This window comes from Ursus americanus, chromosome 6, assembly GCF_024610735.1.
Source record: "Ursus americanus isolate L20-20 chromosome 6, mUrsAme1.1.p, whole genome shotgun sequence".
Taxonomy (NCBI): Eukaryota; Metazoa; Chordata; class Mammalia; order Carnivora; family Ursidae; genus Ursus; species Ursus americanus.
In genome coordinates, this window is record NC_142132.1 from 8,029,620 (window position 1) to 8,047,870 (window position 18,251).

The following is an 18,251-nucleotide window of genomic DNA, read 5'->3' on the forward strand; positions in this document are numbered from 1 at the left end:
CAGCTTTCCCCCTTCCTGCCTTGCAGCCAGCCTTGGCTGGGTCTTCATACACAGGCTGGCATCCCTCCTGCCCAGCCCAGATTCCCCCCGGCAGCGGTGGGAGGGAGAGGAGGTGGGGAAATGGGGACGGTGGTTCAGCTGCTGCTCCTTGGGCACTTGGTGCTGGCGGCCAGCACGCAGACATCTCGCATGGGTTACCCCACTGGAGGCCTGTGGTAGGTGTAGTGGGGTCTCCGGTCTATAGACGAGCAGACTGAGCCCCAAAAGGGGAAAGCAGCGTGCCCATGGGCACACAGCGACCAGATGGGCATGTGTGTACGTTCACATACTTCTCACTTTGGTTTTTCATCTTTTTTCTCTGCCACTACATTCCTCTTTCCACGAGGGCAATGTGCCCATTCCCACGCCTGTGTACCCATGTGACGCTGGATCCTGGGTCAGCCTCATCAAAGTCTCATTTGGCATCAGTGAACAGCACAAGACAGTGTCCTCCGGGTCCCCTTTTGCTCAGGGACCCTTGGTGCTCTCTTGGCCAGTGCGTGCCCACGATTGTAAACGAGCACACTCACTCTGTCGTTTCCATGGCAGCAGCAGGGAAGGCAGGGCGCACTCCCAGGCATACGTCATTCCTAGTGAAATGGGGATGGGATCTTTTTTTAAATGACAGTTGAGCATTGTGGTATGTCCAATGGGAAGATGCTATCGATGCAAAGGTAACTCGAGAAATAAGGGGATGAAGTGAGGCTCCCACATAATGTCCCATTTGTACCTCGTGCAAAGCCCTTTAGTGCCGCCGGACGCTGCCTCAAGGGACCCTGTGGCCTCAGTGCCATCCCCCCGGGCCACCCGAGCTGGGGATGGGGACAAGAGTGCACTCATTTCCCACAGAAGGGGAAACTGAGGCTCAGAGATGAGAACTCCTGTCCTGGGGGCCTTGGCCCGGTCTATTTTCCACTTGTCACACCATTTTATTCAATATTTATTATTATTACTTCATCTTTACTGTCTTTGTGGTGACACAAGGAATACTGCTCAATGTGAGGACTGCTCTATGTGGAGACATGTAAGTGGAGAGCAAATCCCTCCCCCTGCCCACCCCCACGGCTGGCGTGTCCGAGTGTGCGTGTGCGGGGATGGGGAGTTTGGGTTCAGCTTGTGTTTAAATCCAGCTCTGTGTCTTACTTGCTGTGTGATTTAGGACAAGACACTTCACTGCCCCGAGTTTCGGCTTTCTTACCTGCAAAATGGAGCAATTACATGTATCTTTCGCACGGCTTCGTCGCCGAGGTGGACGGGAGGCAGCGCGGTTCCTGCCGTAGAACAGGTGCTCAGTTCCTGTGGGTTCGCTTCCCTCTGCTCTATAGCAGTGGTTCTCAAACTCACGTCCAGGGCACCCTCAGGCAGAAGACCGTCCCCACCGGGGTGCCCCCAGCCGGGCCTAAGCCGTGTGCAGACGGCAAGGCAAGCTGCAACTCTGCAGATTTTGTACCATTTAGTGATCCATCTGAGCTTAGCTTTACTTAAAAACAGTGCTTGTCATGTGGGAAATGTTTACATATTTTGAACATGGAAGCTTCAAATTGTCTTGTAGCTTCCTGCAGCCCTTGGCACACCTCTCCACAGCCCTGGGGGGCTGGTACACCTCCCCACAGTCCGGGGGGGCTGGTGCACCTGCCATATCCCTGGGGTCTAAACACCCAAGCTGGGGTTGGTGCTGGGCTGCTCCTTGCTTCTTGCCACTCCAAGTAAGGGCCAGGCCTGTGGGCTGACAGTGAATGTCCATTGCCTGCAGACGACACCCTGGAGAAATCCCATTTCACCTTGTTCTAAAAACCTCCCACGGACATGGTGATTCCGTCAGAGTGTTCACTCTTTCCATCCAAAAGAAATAAATTCCAAAGGAGTGTTTTCAGGAGGTTCTTCTTACTCAAGGGTTAACCAGACTCTTATTTTGCTTATCTTTGGAAATAAAACAATGTTTAAAACTATTCAGATCAGCAAAGCCATCTGGTGGGGAGTACGCAGCTGCTCCCCATTCAACTGTGCCGCCTTTAATTTATTCATTGAAGGGCGCCGCCGTACATCTGCAAAATCATTATTCGCACTTGGGTATGAACATGTGAGCTATGTGTCTATGCAAGACCTCTCTTCTTCGCCCGAACTGAAGGACATCTGGGTTGGGCTTCCTCTGCTCTTCGATGGCCTTCCACTCTTCTGAATTGCTGTCCGAGCACGCAGGAGGGTTCTGGGGACTCAGCCGGGGGGGTGGGGAGCCACCCTGCTCCTTTTGGCCCTGAGATGTCATCTCTGGGCCTTATACTAAGAGCTGCTGCTGCTGTTTATTCACTTTGCTGTTTGTGTTAAGGGAACACTGTTGAACGCCAGCTAGCATCTGCCTCTCATTTTTGCGGTCTGGCTGCACAAGAGATACAGTGAGCCCTCGGCCCTCATCGCATCCCTTTTTTCTAGTTAGTCAAGGTTCATGGCAGGTGTTGGAACCCTGGAAAGCGTGCATAAGGAAGAGTAACAGAATATACCACATACCTGGGTTCCTGGGATCACCGGACCATGTGATGTGTCTGCTTTGGGAAGAAGAAGATGAGGGTCTAAGGGGTGCCGGGGTTTGCCTCGGGTCACGTGGCTGGTTAAGAGACGCTTGGAAGGTGCTCCGCCCAAGCCTCTTGATCCCCAGGTCTGCTCGCTCTCTACTCTATGTCATATGGGGGAGGAGGGGTAGAGGATCCCATTCTCTGGGCTGCAGTGTCCCCATCTGTCAAGTGGAAATGCTAATTGGGCTTTCCTCTTAGAGTGTCTTGATGTAGAGACGGAATCATCCAAAAAGTCCCAGCCTGGTGTCTGGGCACAAGGAAACCCTAATAAATTTGAGCTCATGTCACATTTATTGTTGTCACTCAGTGGCTGAAGCCCTGTTGTGGATATCTGCTGGGAGTTTGCTCCTTCACTCATTACTTGAAAAAAAAAAATTAGTGGGTACCCACCTGATGCCAGGCACGGTAGGTATGGAAACTTGTGTGGGAGATCCAGTGCCTGCACTGATTGGAATTTGGGGCTGAGCATTGCTGACTCTGCCCTCGAAGAGCTTATAGGGAGACAGGACGGCCGGTGGGCTGGGCGGAGGCTGCTCTTGCTGCCCCGGGAGCCTGGATTTCTGAGCAGGTTTCTCCCAGAGCTGCTGTTTTACCTGATGGTGGGTGCGGGACAGAGGTCATGGGGCTTTGCAGGAAACAGGCCTGCAGTTGCATTTCGGTCCTGGTGCTGGCTGGCCACAGCGGGGCTCCGGGTATGTGTTCACCCCAGCTGTGCCTCAGTCTCCCACATGTAACATGGGGGTCGCAGTGCTGACCTCAGAAGGTTGCCATCAAGGAGGGAACTCACATTGGGGCGCCTGGGTGGCTCAGCTGGTTGAGCGTCCTGACTCTTGATTTTGGCTCAGGTCATGACCTCAGGGTTGTGAGATCAAGCCCTGCATTGGGCTTTGTGCTCAGTGCAGAGTCTGCTGGAGAGTCTCTCCCTCTCCCTCTGCCCCCCCCCTTTCTCTCTCTCTCAAAAAAAAAAAAAAAAAAAGAGGAAGGGAACTCACATGGTGCTCTCATCCTCTGGGGTCCCTGAAAGCCCTATTTTGGGTCTGCACAAAGGGTAATATTTAAGTTTGAATTTTGAATGCCTTAAAACAGACAGAAGATTGCTTCCTTGAAATGCTTTACGTTATGTGACGGCCGTTGCTTTCTTGCCAAGAGGCATTAGGTAGGCAGCTTTCATAGCAGATCATGAAAGCTCGTCTCCAGTAGCTTCTACCTTAAGAGAAAACCACTGTCGGTAGATCTATAAGCTTGAGTGAAAAATCTAGTACCTAAGTCTAGTATGGATTTGCACGACCCCTGGCAACAGTAAAGTGAGCCACCAGAAATCGTTTTTCCCCCCAGTTGGTTTCAGAGAAAGAAAATCGTCAGCCGTGTCACAAAGACCTTCAGCGTCTCGTACGCATTGAAGTCACCGTGGGACAGCTGCGGCATGAGTGTCTCCGAGTCTCCTGTCCACCCTTCCCTTCTGCTGGGGAAATCTCGTCGTGCTGTGCGTGGCAGAGACGGGGGTGTCTGGCGGTGTCTCCTGCACAAGGGAGTGGGGGCACGTGACCCTACTGGAGAGCCACCAGCTCAGAGAATATTAAAAAGATCCCATTCATCCCCCCTGCCTTCAACCGGCAGAGATCCCGTGGGTCCGTGTCTCTGTTGTGAGGACGCCTCTCAGCTCCGTGAACCCGTGCTGGTTCTCCCAGGGTCTGCAGACTCTCGGAGCCAGAGGGGGCTTGCGGGGCTGCCCTTGAAATGGAATATGTGATTCTGAGTGTGGCCATATTTCTGGAGGCTCTGGAGACTTTGTTCTGGAGTTCGATGGAATGTTCCAGAGGGCCTGGGCTATGTTTTTCATATTTGTTGCCTCAGCAAATGCAGTGGGTGCTTGATAAACATGTGCTTAAGGGTGTGGGCTAAGGAGAAAACACTTTCGTGTCTTTGGGGCTACTTGTGCAGTTTTTGTTTTGCCTAGCGTAAAGGAGGTGAGCCCCGGCTTCTCCGTGCTTGCTGCCGGACCGCCGGCTTCTTAGCGGCCCTCGAAGACAGAAAAATGATGGCAGTGGGTTTGTATCAGGGGAACATTCACTTGAAATCATACACCTGTGAGTGTCTGGGCTGAAAGAGGAAGTGCCAGCTCCAGGTTTTACCTACAAGGAAACAGGCCCAGAGACGCAGTGACTTGCCCTGGGGACCAGCCAGGTTAGTGATCAGGACGGGATTGAGAACACGCTGGGGGATATCAGGGGCCGCGTGCAGTAGCTTGCTGCCTGGTTGGGAAGGTGTTCCTTTTGTGGCTATCAAGTTTCAAAGCCACCACCTCAGCCATCTAGGTCCAGGCTTTTCCCTTTGATGCGCAAAAACAAAAGGGGCCGGGGCTTCGGGGCTTCGCTTCGTCTGCATCCCGCACACGGGGCCCTTTCCATTCCTCCCTGCTGTCTCAGCTTCAGCATTCCGTGAATGCACCAGCCCCACCTCTGTCCCCTGCCCCACACTTGGCACCAGGCCAGCCCCTGCAAACCTTGTCCCTATCCTGGTTCCCCCCCTGTCGTGCCCATAGTACTTTGCAGCTGGAGCAGACGTGCCTGCATGATGGATAGAGTCTGAATTGAGACAGTTTAAGACTCGGTGTCCCGGGGCCGACAAGGGGATTGAACGAAGTACCTGCCTTGACCCTCTATGTCCGCCACCACATGTCCAGGGCCCCCTGTCCTGTATCTCTGTGCAAATCTGTTCTTTAGGAAAGAATTTCTGGAGGGACGGGAAAGGGCTGGGAGGAACTACCAGACTGTCCGAGGCCCGGCCAGGGTGACGGGGCGGAGGTGCGGACGGGCTCCCCGTTGATGAGGTGCTGGGGCAGGGGTGGGGAGACAGGGATCAGGACGCTGGGTCTCTGTGATGAGCTGCGCATCCTTGGGGAAGTACAGAATCCCATTGGGCCTCGATTTCCTTGCCTGTGAAATGCAGGCCTGGCTGAGCGGGTCCCCATAGGTTGGATTCCCTGGAGCCTGCCCAGGTGTTGACCCGGGCCCTGACTCCCCACCATCATTCTTGAGGTGTTCAGGTCTGTCATAGCAGGAAGGACTTTACTGTAGAAGGCCCCAGGAATTCTCCATGAATTCGTTTCTGTTTTTACCTCCTGTCTGCAAAGAAGCGGCTTGCTTAGCCCAGACCTTTAGGCCTTTGGGGATGGGCCCATTTCTGGAAAACTGGTCCTCCGTGGTAAGCACTGAGCAGGTTATGGATGGATGATGATTCTGAAGGGGCTGAGCTTTTCCCAAGTTGCACCCCCAGCTGCCTCAGACTCTCCAGGGCTCCCCACCCTGGTTACCGGGGCACCGGAATGATCCCAGTCGGCTCTGCTCATTAGCATCTTCCTTCTGCTATAAAACCTGGCTGTTCTTTCCTCTTCCTCTGTGCCGCCTCTCGCGGCCACCTGCCTCTTCTCATTCATTACTTCGGATTAGTTGCAGACAGGAAAATTGGACACCCGTGCCTAGAATTATGTATACATTGCAAGCAACTAGGCCTGGAGTGAGGGCCCGAGGGCTTCTCTAGAAGAATGCAAAGAACACCTGTCACATACTGAGGTTTGCTAGGTGCCAGATGCCAGATGAAGCATTTTGTATCTGTTATCTCATTTCCCCTTCACATCCATGCTAGGCGACACAGATGGTTTTACTCCCATTTTACAGATGAAGGAATAATGTCACAGAATGGGCAAGTCAGTTGCCTGAGATGATACAGCTGGCAGGGAGTGGAGTCTGATCGAAATGCAGGTCTGCCTGACTCCAAAGCCTGCAATGCGTTGTTTGCATTGCTCAGAAAACATTTTTTGGGGGGCGCCTGGGTAGCGCTGTCGTTAAGCATCTGCCTTCGGCTCAGGGCGTGATCCCGGCGTTCCGGGATCGAGTCCCACATCGGGCTCCTCCGCTGGGAGCCTGCTTCTTCCTCTCCCACTCCCCCTGCCGTGTTCCCTCTCTCGCTGGCTGTCTCTCTGTCACATAAATAAATAAAATCTTTAAAAAAAAAAACACATTTTTTGCTACATCCCCACTTTCTACCAAGTTGCAAATCGTTGGGCCTCTAGACCAGATGCAGGGGAGGAGTTGGCTGCATCCTATGGAGATCTGATCACAGAGGAAACACCTGTTTCTGTAGGGATGTATTTTATGGGTTGTAAGAATAGTTGGGAATATATTTTCTATACTGTAAGGCATGGGAAGTGGTCATTATTAACAAGTATGTTGATGAACTTACTATATAGTCAAGTATGCTTTAAAAATAATTTTTGAAAACTGCCTGTGTTTCGGATGACACACATTTTGGGCCCGCCAGGAAGACCCTGCAGGTCGCGCAGTTTGAAAACCCCTGTTGTAGACAAAGCACGGATGAGGTGTCTCCGTCATCAGGAAAGGTGCAGTCTGACAACGACACCATAAGGACTCGGCTACAGGAAGGGCTTGCTCAAGGAAGCACAGAAGAAACCACAGCGGCCCTGGAGCGAGGCAAGGAAGAAGGTGTCTTTATCGGGAAGTGGGGAGGATGGGGTCAGTTGTCCAGATCACAAAACAGAACAGCTGTGGTTGTCACAAACACACATTTTGCCAGAAAGTAACCTGGTGTGTGACATTTGGGCAGCTATGTCTTGTTCGAGAACAGCTGCCATCTGGGTTTCCAGCACTGTTTTGGCATATCTGCTTCCGGCGTTAGTCAAGGGGTTCTGTTAGGCAAAAGCATTGATTCAGTTGGTGCACTGGGTCTTTGGATGAATTGCTTTGGCCTGAATCGCTCACGATTCACTTTGCTCATATAAAGACACTTTTTGAAGCTTCTAAACATAAAAGTATACCAGTGTAACTTAGTAACACCTAGTGTTTCTAACCTGTGGGAGAGTGTATCAGTTAGCTTCTGTCACATACCAGACCACCCCAGGCACTGCCAAGCCGCCATGTTCTTCCCACAGTGACGACGAAGGTGCAGAGGCCGAGCGGGTACACGTGCTGTGTCTTATGGCCTGGTCTTGGGACTGGCATGTTGTCACTTCTGCCTCATTCTGTTGGCCAAAGCCAGTCTCCACACTCAAACCAAAGGGTGGAGACACGTACCCCATTGCTCGTGGTGAAGTTGCTGCCCATTCATGTGATGGAAGGTAGAATACAGGGCAGGATGGTGAACTGGAACCAATAATGCAATCTGCCGTAGGGAGTAATCAGCTACTTACCAAATATTTCTCGTGGGCTGCGACTATGTCTATATAAAAAGACCCACCATTTTTTAAAAAGATTTTATTTATTTATTTGAGATAGAGAGTGAGTGAGTGAGAGCAAGCCTGAGCGGGAGGTGGGGGATAGTGCAGAGGGAGAGGGAGAAGCAGGCTCTCCACTGAGCAGGGAGCCCGACACAGGGCCCAATCCCAGGACCCTGGGATCATCTGAGCTGAAGGCAGACGCTTCACCGACTGAGCCACCCAGGTGCCCCCAAAAGAGCTAAGATTTATTTAGCACTTACTATGGGCCACTTGTCTAAGCACTTTATATGAATTGATCACTTAATGCTTACAGCATTGAGCTATGGGAGAGGTCCTGCGAGTGTTCCCCATCTACATGCAGGGAAACAGGAGGAGGGGAGTATAATGACTTGCTCAATGTCAAAGCCGAGTGTCCTGGCCCAGCACTCAGGCTATGGTGCTGTGTGTGATTCGTTACTGTTAGGGATTTCTTCTGAGAATCCAGAGGCCCAGATCACTTAATCGACTTGTCTAAAGTCGCCGGGTGGACACGGCTCTGGGATCCTGGCCCACAGGACTGCTGACTGGCTTCCTTCCACTATGCTGTAGCCAGTGAGCCATCATCAAGGGTCGTAGCTTTATTCTGTTGATTGACTGCATAGGGACCAAAAGCATAAAACTCCAGCATCAGGTTGAAACTGGTAATCTGTTGCTTGTACAGGACTCCTCAGGCTTGCTGCCTCTCAGTCTCAGAGACAATTTTCTATCTTTGAGTTAAATATGAAAAATGTTCCTTCTTGTAATTGTTGATGAATGTTCCTTGAAGAAATGTATTTCCATATACATAGCCCAAAGAGAAATGTCAGCAGCTAGACATGCTAATCAGAAGAAAGCCTTGTGTTTTCGTAAAGGTTACTTAAGACCCATCACATTTTTTTTCCTTAAAACATTCAAGTAAAATAACGTAATTAGCTATTTTTTCCTCTCTCCTCCCAGAGGGCAGATGTAAATGGGCTACCTAAATGAAGCTATTTATTTAAGTCCATCCAGATTTCTTTTGAAGTTTTGTACATCTTTCTTCTGCTGTATCAGCTCATAGCTACAATAATTTAATAAGTTTTTCCTAGGGTGAAATTGGATGCCCTTTATCGATCTTACACCAAAGGGGCATTCAATTACTTACTCTAAAGTGGTATTTCTGGGTCTCTCAATTACAATTTTGTTATAAATGGCTTGCTAATGATGCTTGGGGTGCATAGGTTAATAGGGGGCATCCTAGCCAGGGCTGGGTAATTGAACGCTTTCTATTTTGGGACCAGTCATCTGATCTCGCACAGGGGTACAGGTTCCCACACTTGCTGTCTGCCTGCATAGGGCACAGCACTGAGCCCAGGCTGGGAAGAGATCTCACTGAAATGTATACCTGAGTACTTGGTTTAGTACCTGCCTGGGAGCACAAGGGTCCTGGCTCATCTGAGTCGACTGGCACCAAAACGGGAACATTCCAGACAGGTAAAGTGCAAGGGACGCGTGTTGCTTATTTTTTTAAGGAAGAATCACCTGAGCATTAGGTTTCTGTGGAACTGTTCTCAGGATGATCGTGGCACATGGGAAAGGCCAGTTCAGGCGTCTAACAGCAATCCCTTTTGCTTTCAATACAGTCACATGAACTCAGTTTTTCTTCACTGGGTTATGTTAGTTAATAGTTACACATCTTGCAAAGATCCTTTTGAGAGCATATGTGGTGTGCATCCTTTTTTGCACTTGGACAAATCTCAGCCCTGACTCCTGCCTTCCAGGCCTTATAGGATCTGGCTCCTGCTTCCTCTCCCATCTGGTTCCTACCCCCCACCCGCCCCAAAGCCCAGGCGTCTACCCTCCTGGTCGTCCCCCTGGGCTTTGCTCCCCAGCTTCTCTCCTTCACAGGGTCTTTACTTCTCCTGAGCCCCACATGGCTGGCTTCCTTCTCATTATTCAAGTGTCCCCTCCCAGCTACGCTTCTCTGGACATCCTGCTGCTGGACCCCCTGTCCTGTCTGGGTGCAGGTCTCACCTGGGGGTGGAGGTCAGTGCACAGAACAGCCCCTGACCATGAAGAACGATCTGGCCCTACTGCTGCATTAGAGAACGCCTGTTGTTATGGTTTCATTGTATTCTCCCTTTGTATTTTCTTCATTGCCTTTATCAGTGTCTGCGATGAGATTATTCCTTTGTCATGTTTATTGTCCTTTGCCCTGTAGCCCCTGACTCCTGGTGGGATATAAGCTCCGGGTGGGGAAGAGCCTCGCTGTCGCGGTCACTTCTGTACCACTCCTGTCCAGTCAGCCAGAACTTGGTCTGGAAGCCTCAAAGCTCCAGGCCCTGCACTGACAAGGGCCCCAGCCACGTCTGGGATATGGTCAAAGGACTTCTTTTTTTTTTTTTTAAAGATTTTATTTATTTATTTGACAGAGATAGAGACAGCCAGCGAGAGAGGGAACACAAGCAGGGGGAGTGGGAGAGGAAGAAGCAGGCTCATAGCGGAGGAGCCTGACGTGGGACTCGATCCCAGAACGCCGGGATCACGCCCTGAGCCGAAGGCAGACGCTTAACCGCTGTGCCACCCAGGCGCCCCAAAGGACTTCTTTTTAATCGACATTATCAAGGGGTATTTCACATACCAGATACTGGTTATACGTTTTGGTAAAACTTGTAAGATTGATATTGTTTCCCCATCCAACAAACTCCAACTGTCCAAACACCGGCTGAATTGTCCTACAATTTAGCTTAGTTCCAGTAGTAACTACCTGGAGCTCGCACAGACCCCACAAGTTAAGGGCTCAGTCCCCCAAGACTGCCCCCACTTCAGATGCCAGTTACAAGTCCTGGGTCCCAAGGCTACCCAACTTCTGTCTGATCTGGCTACAAATTCAGAGGTTCCCACAAGGCCCTCCTGAGGTCTCATAATTCACTAGAACAATGCAGAGAACTCAGGACAGCGCCTTATTTACTATTACCAGTTATTAAGGATACAACTCAGGAGAGCCGGATGGAAGACATGCCTGGGGCAAGACAAGGGGGGAGGGGCGCGGAGCCACCCTCCTAGGAGCACCTCCTTGTGTTTACCAACTAGAAAGCTCTCTAGATCCTGTCATTTTGGGGGTTTTTCTGGAGCTTCCATTACATAAGCTTGCTTAATAAATCATCGGCCTTTGAGGACTAACTCACTTGCTTCCCTGGAGGTTGGGGAAGTGAGGCTGTAAGTTCCAACCTTCTCACTGTCCAATCGAGGCTTGGGCTTTCTGGCCACCAGCCCCATCCTGAAGCTATCAGGGGTTCCCCGAAGAGTCATCTCATTAGCATAAATTCAGCTGTGGCTGAATGGGGCTTGTTCTGAATAACAAAAGAATGCTCCTCTCACCCCTTCATTTGGGAAATTCCAAGGGTTTTAGAAGCTATTGCCAAGAACTGGGGACAAAGACGACATGTTTATTTTTTATTCTCTTACCCCCCCATCTTCTGTTGGCTTTGGGCCTCCGCAGCCCCACTGCATGGCAGCCGGGCCTGCTCCAAGCTTCCCCTTCAGAAGAGAGCTGCCCAGCAAAGGAGCAAACAAGTGAATGAGTTGTCACCCCAGGTCTCGGCTCCCTGTTCTGTGTTTAAGAAGCAAGACTGGAGTAGAGGTCTGGCTGGAGGGTGCAGCCTGCCCAGGGGTGCAAATGCGTGGGCTCAGCACGTCCCAGAGCCTCCCCGTTGAGACTGTCAGCTTTCCCGACGACCCAGATCTATTTACTTACTCTGCTTGTAAGAAGAAACCTTTGTTTTTGTTTAGGAGTATTTTGCCCATTCTGCTGGGTCCAGATTTTGTACATTCTTGTCTTAGAGCTTCAAAGACTCTGTTTCTTTTCTTTTCCTTTCTTTTTTTTTAGAAATCTAATTAGACTTTCTGCAGCCAGAGAGACAGAAGGGTGTGAACATGTTCCACACTGAGCTCCTGGTCGGAGCCTCCTTTTAGCCCTGCTTGGCCTTGTCTTCAACATGTAAAAAAATGTTTTCTTGGCTTAGCGATAGGATTTCCAAGTAGGGGATCTTGCCCTTTTGTTTCTTTGGTTTGGAAGAATTGTTTGTACCAAGTGATGGGTCAAGGGTGGCTGAGCGAGTGGGAGGCAGAGATTTGAGCCTTGAGGCTCCTGTCACGTCTCTCCAACTGCTCTCAGAAATGAGCGGGCGGCGGAGCCCCGGGTGTTGGCCTGGTTCCAGAACAGTTTGCTCCTGCACACCCTTGCTCCTCTGCTCTTCCCAGAACTGCCCTGACCCCAATCTCGGCCTCCCTTAACTAGCATTTCTCAAGCTGGTTCCTTGCGACATTAGGAGAATTCCATGGCCAATTATGTTTTGGAAATTTTGCATCTTATATTCCTCTCCTGTGGATTCACAGGGCTCATTAGCATATTAAGGGCCCCCAAAAAGTCCTGTTGTAAAGAAATCTGTTTGATTTTGTCCATCTTACCTTTTCTCCAAGTAATGTAAGCACAGAACACGTATCCACAACGTGCAGAACACCGAGTGGGAGGCATTTTAGGAAGCGCTGCTTGGCTATTTCTTGGTTAGCGTATTTTGATAAAGCCTGGGCCTTTCTGTCCAAGGGAAGGGAAGGTTCCTGCTGGTGAGTCCTCATTGTTCAGCCTTCTAGCCAATACAAGGAGGCTTTAATGCAGGATTAGTTAATCCCACCTTCTCTGGGGACAGGTAGGATTGTTTGAGGGCTGTGTGTGGGGGCCAAGTTGAAGGTGAGTCTACTGCCTTTGAGTAACACTGGAGCCCTAAGGAAAAATAATGTGATAGGATCTCCCATCTTTGATTCCACTTTGAACATTCTTGGCGTTCACTGACAATTAAAAATCATAATTGTAATGGTCATCGATGATGCTATTATTAATGTTGCTTACCTTTTAGGGGTTGCTAATAACTATGTGTAGGCATTATGCAAACTCTTTGTGTGTTAACTAATTTAGTACTTGCTGCAAGCTTATAAGGGAGGTAACTCTAACCCTAATTTTACTGGGGAGGGAGGCAAAGCTCAGAGAGGTTATATGGCCCGCTGGAGGTCACACAGCTAGTTAGTGTCGCTGCCATTATTGGAAACTAAGTCTCCTTTTTTGCTGTTTTTACAACATCTACAAAGAAGTGTCATCATTTGGGCAACGATACATTTTATAACCACAGAATTCTGTTAATGGATTTTTAAGAATCGTGTTTTCCCCAGGATGATGAAAGTGAAAAATGATTTCAGGGTCTGAATGTTATGTTACTCAGGGGAATACTGCACGTTGGGTTTAATTGCTTAATAACTTAAAGTCAAATGGTTTTTTTATATGATGCACTCTACTGAAGGAGAGAATCTTTTCAGTGTTTCTAAATTTTCATTAACTTTTGCCTCCTAAACTGATAATAAAGGTTAATTCTTGGTAAGAGACTATGGGTGCTATTGGGAGAGAAAAAACATATTTTCTCTATACGCTCCTACCCTGACCAGGCCGATTCTTGGATAGTTTGTTGATTTAAAAACATGGATGCTTCCGTTCATTTCTCAACTTACAGTCACTGACCGTGCGTGCATCTGGGAATGGACTAGGAAGTCCTGAGATTCGGGGACTCAGGACTTAGCTGTGGTGTGGCTGGGGCATTAGAGGGTATATGGGCTGTGCAAAATCTGAGCTGTTTGACGTGGTGCTGGTGGGCGTGGTGCTGGAGCCACTTTTGGTGGCAGAGATCAAACCCCAAAGCCAAGCACCAGGCACCTAAAAGCTCTGCTTTTATCCCATGTGATTTTCTATGACTTGCTTGTGGCCCAGCAGACTGACTGAAACCTGGAGTAGAAAAGAGAACTTCTCTCCTGGGAAGGTGACCCCAGGGTATGGTTATCACCACATCATGTAATAAAACCTCTTTTCTTTGTTGTTCAGGTAATCCGACATTTTAAAGATTTTGCTCCCCCTGAAGAGGAAACATTTTGAAGGAGTGCGGGATGTAGAAGAAATCTTCGCCGGCCTCTGCAAGGATGGCTTGCCGACCCATCCCTCGCTGAGACCATGCTCTCTGCTAATCTCTTGGGTGTCTCCATGTTCTCCAGCAAGAATTCTTCCACTTCATTTTGTGCCATGGGAAAAACCTGAAGGACAGGCAGAATTGTTCCCAAACTTGTGGATTCTTCTAAGATTGCAGTGGCTCTTACAGAACATGACAGTTGGGGATCACTTCTTTTTGTCTTTTGGAGTTGAACCAAAGAAGGCCCTTGTCTCATTCTCCAGGTCTTCGGTGCCTGCTCATTTTTATATTCTGTTTGTTTCCGTTGCTTGTGCCTTAAAACCATCTTATCTCATTGAAAGACATCCTTAAAGTTTTTCCAGCACAACTTGCATGCATCCGGGCTCCTCGGGGGCTCGCCCATGGCTCTGTGGGCCAGCCGTCCAAGGGCATTACCATGAGGCACTGCATTAATTGCTGCATACAGTTGTTGCCCAACAACGAGTACAAACAGCACATCGGCTGTGGAGAAGGCCCCCTTCGCGGTCACCCGGAGTGCCCCGCGTGCAAAGGAGAGAACAAAATTGTGCTCCGTGTGGACGGTAAGCAGATGAACTTGCTTGCTGTTCTCGAGGTGAGGGCTGAGGGGAATGAGAGCTGGGGCAGGTTTCTGCGCTTCAAGAAGGGGAAGCGATGTAGCCTCGTGTTTGGATTGATGATCATGACCTTGGTGATGGCATCTTACATCCTTTCTGGGGCCCACCAAGAGCTTCTGATCTCCTCGCCTTTCCATTACGGAGCCTTCCCCAGCAATCCCAGCTTGACGGACGGCGAAAACCCGAGTGACACAAAAGAGCATCATCACCAACCCTCTGTAAATAATATTTCATACGTGAAAGACTATGCAAGCATTAAATTAATTATCAACAGCATCACAGCCAGGATAGAGTTCACGACCAGGCAGCTCCCAGACATAGAAGACCTCAAGAAGCAGGAATTGCATGTGAGTAGCCTTGTGCTAATCTCTCTTGAATGATTGATGGATTGATTTTTAAAAATAGATGCTTCCTTTTCTGCACCATGTTTGGGAACACAGTAAAGAAAAATGACCAAAAAATTTCTCAGGTATAACATGGATAATTTGACAGCCTCACAGATCAGAGGGCCCTGGGAGAGGGCTGTCTGTTCATGATGTTTATTTACACCAAGGAGGAAATGCGAGGTACTGAATGGCAAAGCTAGAAATACCAAAGGGCCACCCCTTCTCATAATTCCATCGCAGGACTTGAAATGCCACCATGGTGGTTAAACTTTTTTTTGTAGATCACCATCATCCTGTTTCTATTGTGTCCTAATTAGTATTTTTGTCTCTAATGGTCATTTAAATACACAACTAGTAAAAAGATTCCAACTGTGAAATTTAATTAGATTGCTGTGCGTGCTGGCGTAGGATGGATTTTGAGTAAGCTTTTATCTTCATTCTCTCCAAATTTTAGTTTTATTTTGGGCTAAGGAAAAACATGGTCTTGGCTGTGTACCAAGCTTTGCTTTATTTTAGTGTTTAGCCATTGTCAAATGATACTTCAAATGTGAACACCGTAACGAGGGTCAGGGCATGACCGCATCGTGGTTAGAACGTGTTCTTGCTAATTTCCCCCCTCCGTGTGTCTCGCCCTCTTTTTCTCTTTCGTTGCAGATGTTTTCAGTAATCCCCAATAAATTTCTTCCAAATAGCAAGAGCCCCTGTTGGTACGAGGAGTTCACGGGCAGGAACACCACTGACCCGTACCTGACCAACTCCTACGTGCTCTACTCCAAGCGCTTCCGCTCCACCTTCGACGCCCTGCGCAAGGCCTTCTGGGGCCACCTGTCCCACGCCAGCGGGAAGCACTTCCGCCTCCGCTGCCTGCCGCGCTTCTACATCATCGGGCAGCCCAAGTGCGGCACCACCGACCTCTACGACCGCCTCCGGCTGCACCCGGAAGTCAAGTTCTCCGCCATCAAGGAGCCCCACTGGTGGACCCGGAAGCGCTTCGGTGAGCGCAAGGGGTCGCCGCGGGGGGCGGGACCTGCGTGCGGGTGCCAAGTCTCTTCCGGTCGCCTCCTGCCTCAGTCCTTTGGTCGTTCAGCCGCGCTTGGCTCAGGTCTGGCCCGCGGGGCGGGCGCCCGGCGTGGTGCTCAGGGCCGCCAGGGAGGCAGCGCAGGAGGTGAGGAAACACCTTGAGACGCAAAGTGCAGGCAATTCGCTAGTCCAGCGCCCCCCCCCCCGCCCCCCGCACAAATATACGCGGGGCTGGACCTACCTCCCAGCCACCCAGAGAGCATTTATTGAGTGCCAGCTGTATGCAGGGCAAGGGTAAGGGTGCCAGGTGGGCGTTTTTCTGGGGCTGTGCCCCCCATCTTTGTATTGTGGCCCCCAGAGCCCCCCACCCCCACCCCAGGGGGACACCGGGAAGAAAGGCTGCCATGCCGGGTGAGTGCGAGCTTCTGGCTGGCTCCTCCGAGGGCTGTGAACACGTCTTCGAGCTGCTTTGGGCCTCATTTTTTCTCTGACCTGCACCATCCGTCTGCCTCAAGCGCAGAAGGAAAATCACACGGACATGACTCTGGGCGACCTTGCTCACAGCACCCCTTGCACACAGGGATGACTTTGGATATGGCTCCCACTCAGCCCTAGCCACCCCGCAACCCTCGGGTCACTGTTTCCTTTTCTTAACCTTTTCCCTTCTGCCAGGAGACGTTCAGTCACTTCGACAAATGCCAAAAGCTGGGGCGGAACTCCAGGGCGTGTTTCATGTAAAGGACCAAGTTGCTTAGAAGGGGATCTTAAAAGTTTTCCTTCGAAGAGCCTAAGTTTAGATCAAGTCCTGTTTGTTTCCTGACAAATTGACTTAATCCTTTTGATGTTCTTCCTGAGTGAACCAAGAGGAGGAAATGTGTCTTTCGTGGTTTGGCAGAGGCAGCTGTGGGAGCCCCGGTGTCATGTAGGGTGCTCTCCCTGCACGGCTCACCATTTGCCCTAATGAGAACCAGCCTCCCACTGGCGGGGACGAGGGAAACACACAGGGGCGCGTGCTTCTGGGATCTGGTACTCAGAGTCTCCTTGAACCTCTTGCTCTTTTGCAAATGGACGTTTTCCCTCCACTTTCTATTAACCTTGGTAGCTGTGGTTTGGGGGCAGTGTTGTGTTGTTAATAGAGTTGCACGCAAAATTGACCTGTTTTTAAGGCAAAGGGCAAATTTCGGCTGCATTGGGCTATGGCAGAATGACTGGTAAGTTCAACCGTGTGTCCTGGGATTCTGGGACAATTCCCCTTGTTTGGACAGACAGACGACCTGCTTGATCAAACAGGCCAGAGAGAGAAAGAAGCTCCGATAAAAACTCCTTTTCTGGAGCACCTGGGTGGCTCAGTCGGTTAAGCATCTGCTTTTGGCTCAGGGCAGGATCCCAGGGCCCTGGGATGGAGCCCCGTGTTGGGGAGCCTGCTTCTCCCTCTGCCCTTTCGCTGCTTGTTCTCTTTCTCTCTCTCAAATAAAATCTTTAAAAACCCTCCCATTCCTGTTTGATACAGTGTGTGCATTCTGGATGCCCTTGCTGCCCAGCCACTTCAGGGCCCCACCTGGTGCCCCTGTCAGCCAGCCCCAAAGTCTGGCCTTCCAAGCAGATGTGTTCATAGTTCTCGAATGGGTGTGCCATCCTAGAAGCCACCACTTGCAGCTCAGTGGTGGTCTCCCACCCCTCGAAGGGAGCAGGCTAAAGAGGACAGCCAATTTGCAAACATTCTCCCTGTGAGCCCCTTCCAGCAGCTCACTTGGGTGGAGCCTCGGCTGCTGCGGCTGGCCCCTGGGCCTTTCCATCCCTCTCTATCTCTTCCTAGGAGGCCACCCCCCAGCAGTGGCCGCTTCGTCCTCAGTAACTCCTGCTTCTTGGTTCTCGTAGGGATTGTCCGCCTGAGAGATGGGCTTCGGGACCGCTACCCCGTGGAAGATTACCTGGACCTCTTTGACCTGGCTGCACACCAGATCCATCAAGGCCTGCAGGCCGGCTCTGCGCAGGAGCAGAGCAGGATGACTAGAATCATTATCGGTACGGCTTCTGTGTGACTCCCCGTTGGGGCCGCTCCTGCCTGGGGCCCAGCCCCCACTCCCACTGGGCCCCTTCTGCTCTAGGGCTGGCCTGGCTTTTGCTGTGGCCTGGGGAACATTTGCAGGAGGCCTGCTGTCTCGGTGGAGGGCGTGCTTCCCAGCCTGGCCATCACTCTTACTGCTGTGTGAAACGTTTACATCACTGACATAATTTCTGGAAAGCAGAAATGTTGAGCAGACTTTTTAGTACACGGAGACGGCCATGTACCTGGAATGTTTTTTTTTTCCTAAAAATTGACATTTTTTTGTTTTTATTTAAATGAAGCACACGTGCTTGGT

At 50.5% G+C, this 18,251-nt stretch overlaps 1 protein-coding gene across 4 annotated transcripts in view; it reads left to right on the top strand.

Annotated features, from left to right (window-relative positions):
• The window catches only part of CHST15 (carbohydrate sulfotransferase 15), a 91,498-nt gene that overhangs the window by 43,335 nt on the left and 29,912 nt on the right, over positions 1-18,251 (top strand). For all 4 annotated transcript variants that reach the window (XM_045809335.2, XM_045809336.2, XM_045809339.2 and 1 more), the window contains 3 exons: positions 13,766-14,829; positions 15,523-15,862; positions 17,767-17,913. In XM_045809335.2, the coding sequence (XP_045665291.2) occupies positions 14,284-14,829; positions 15,523-15,862; positions 17,767-17,913 (1,033 nt within the window). In that variant the 5' untranslated portion in view covers positions 13,766-14,283. The remainder of the gene's footprint in view (positions 1-13,765; positions 14,830-15,522; positions 15,863-17,766; positions 17,914-18,251) is intronic.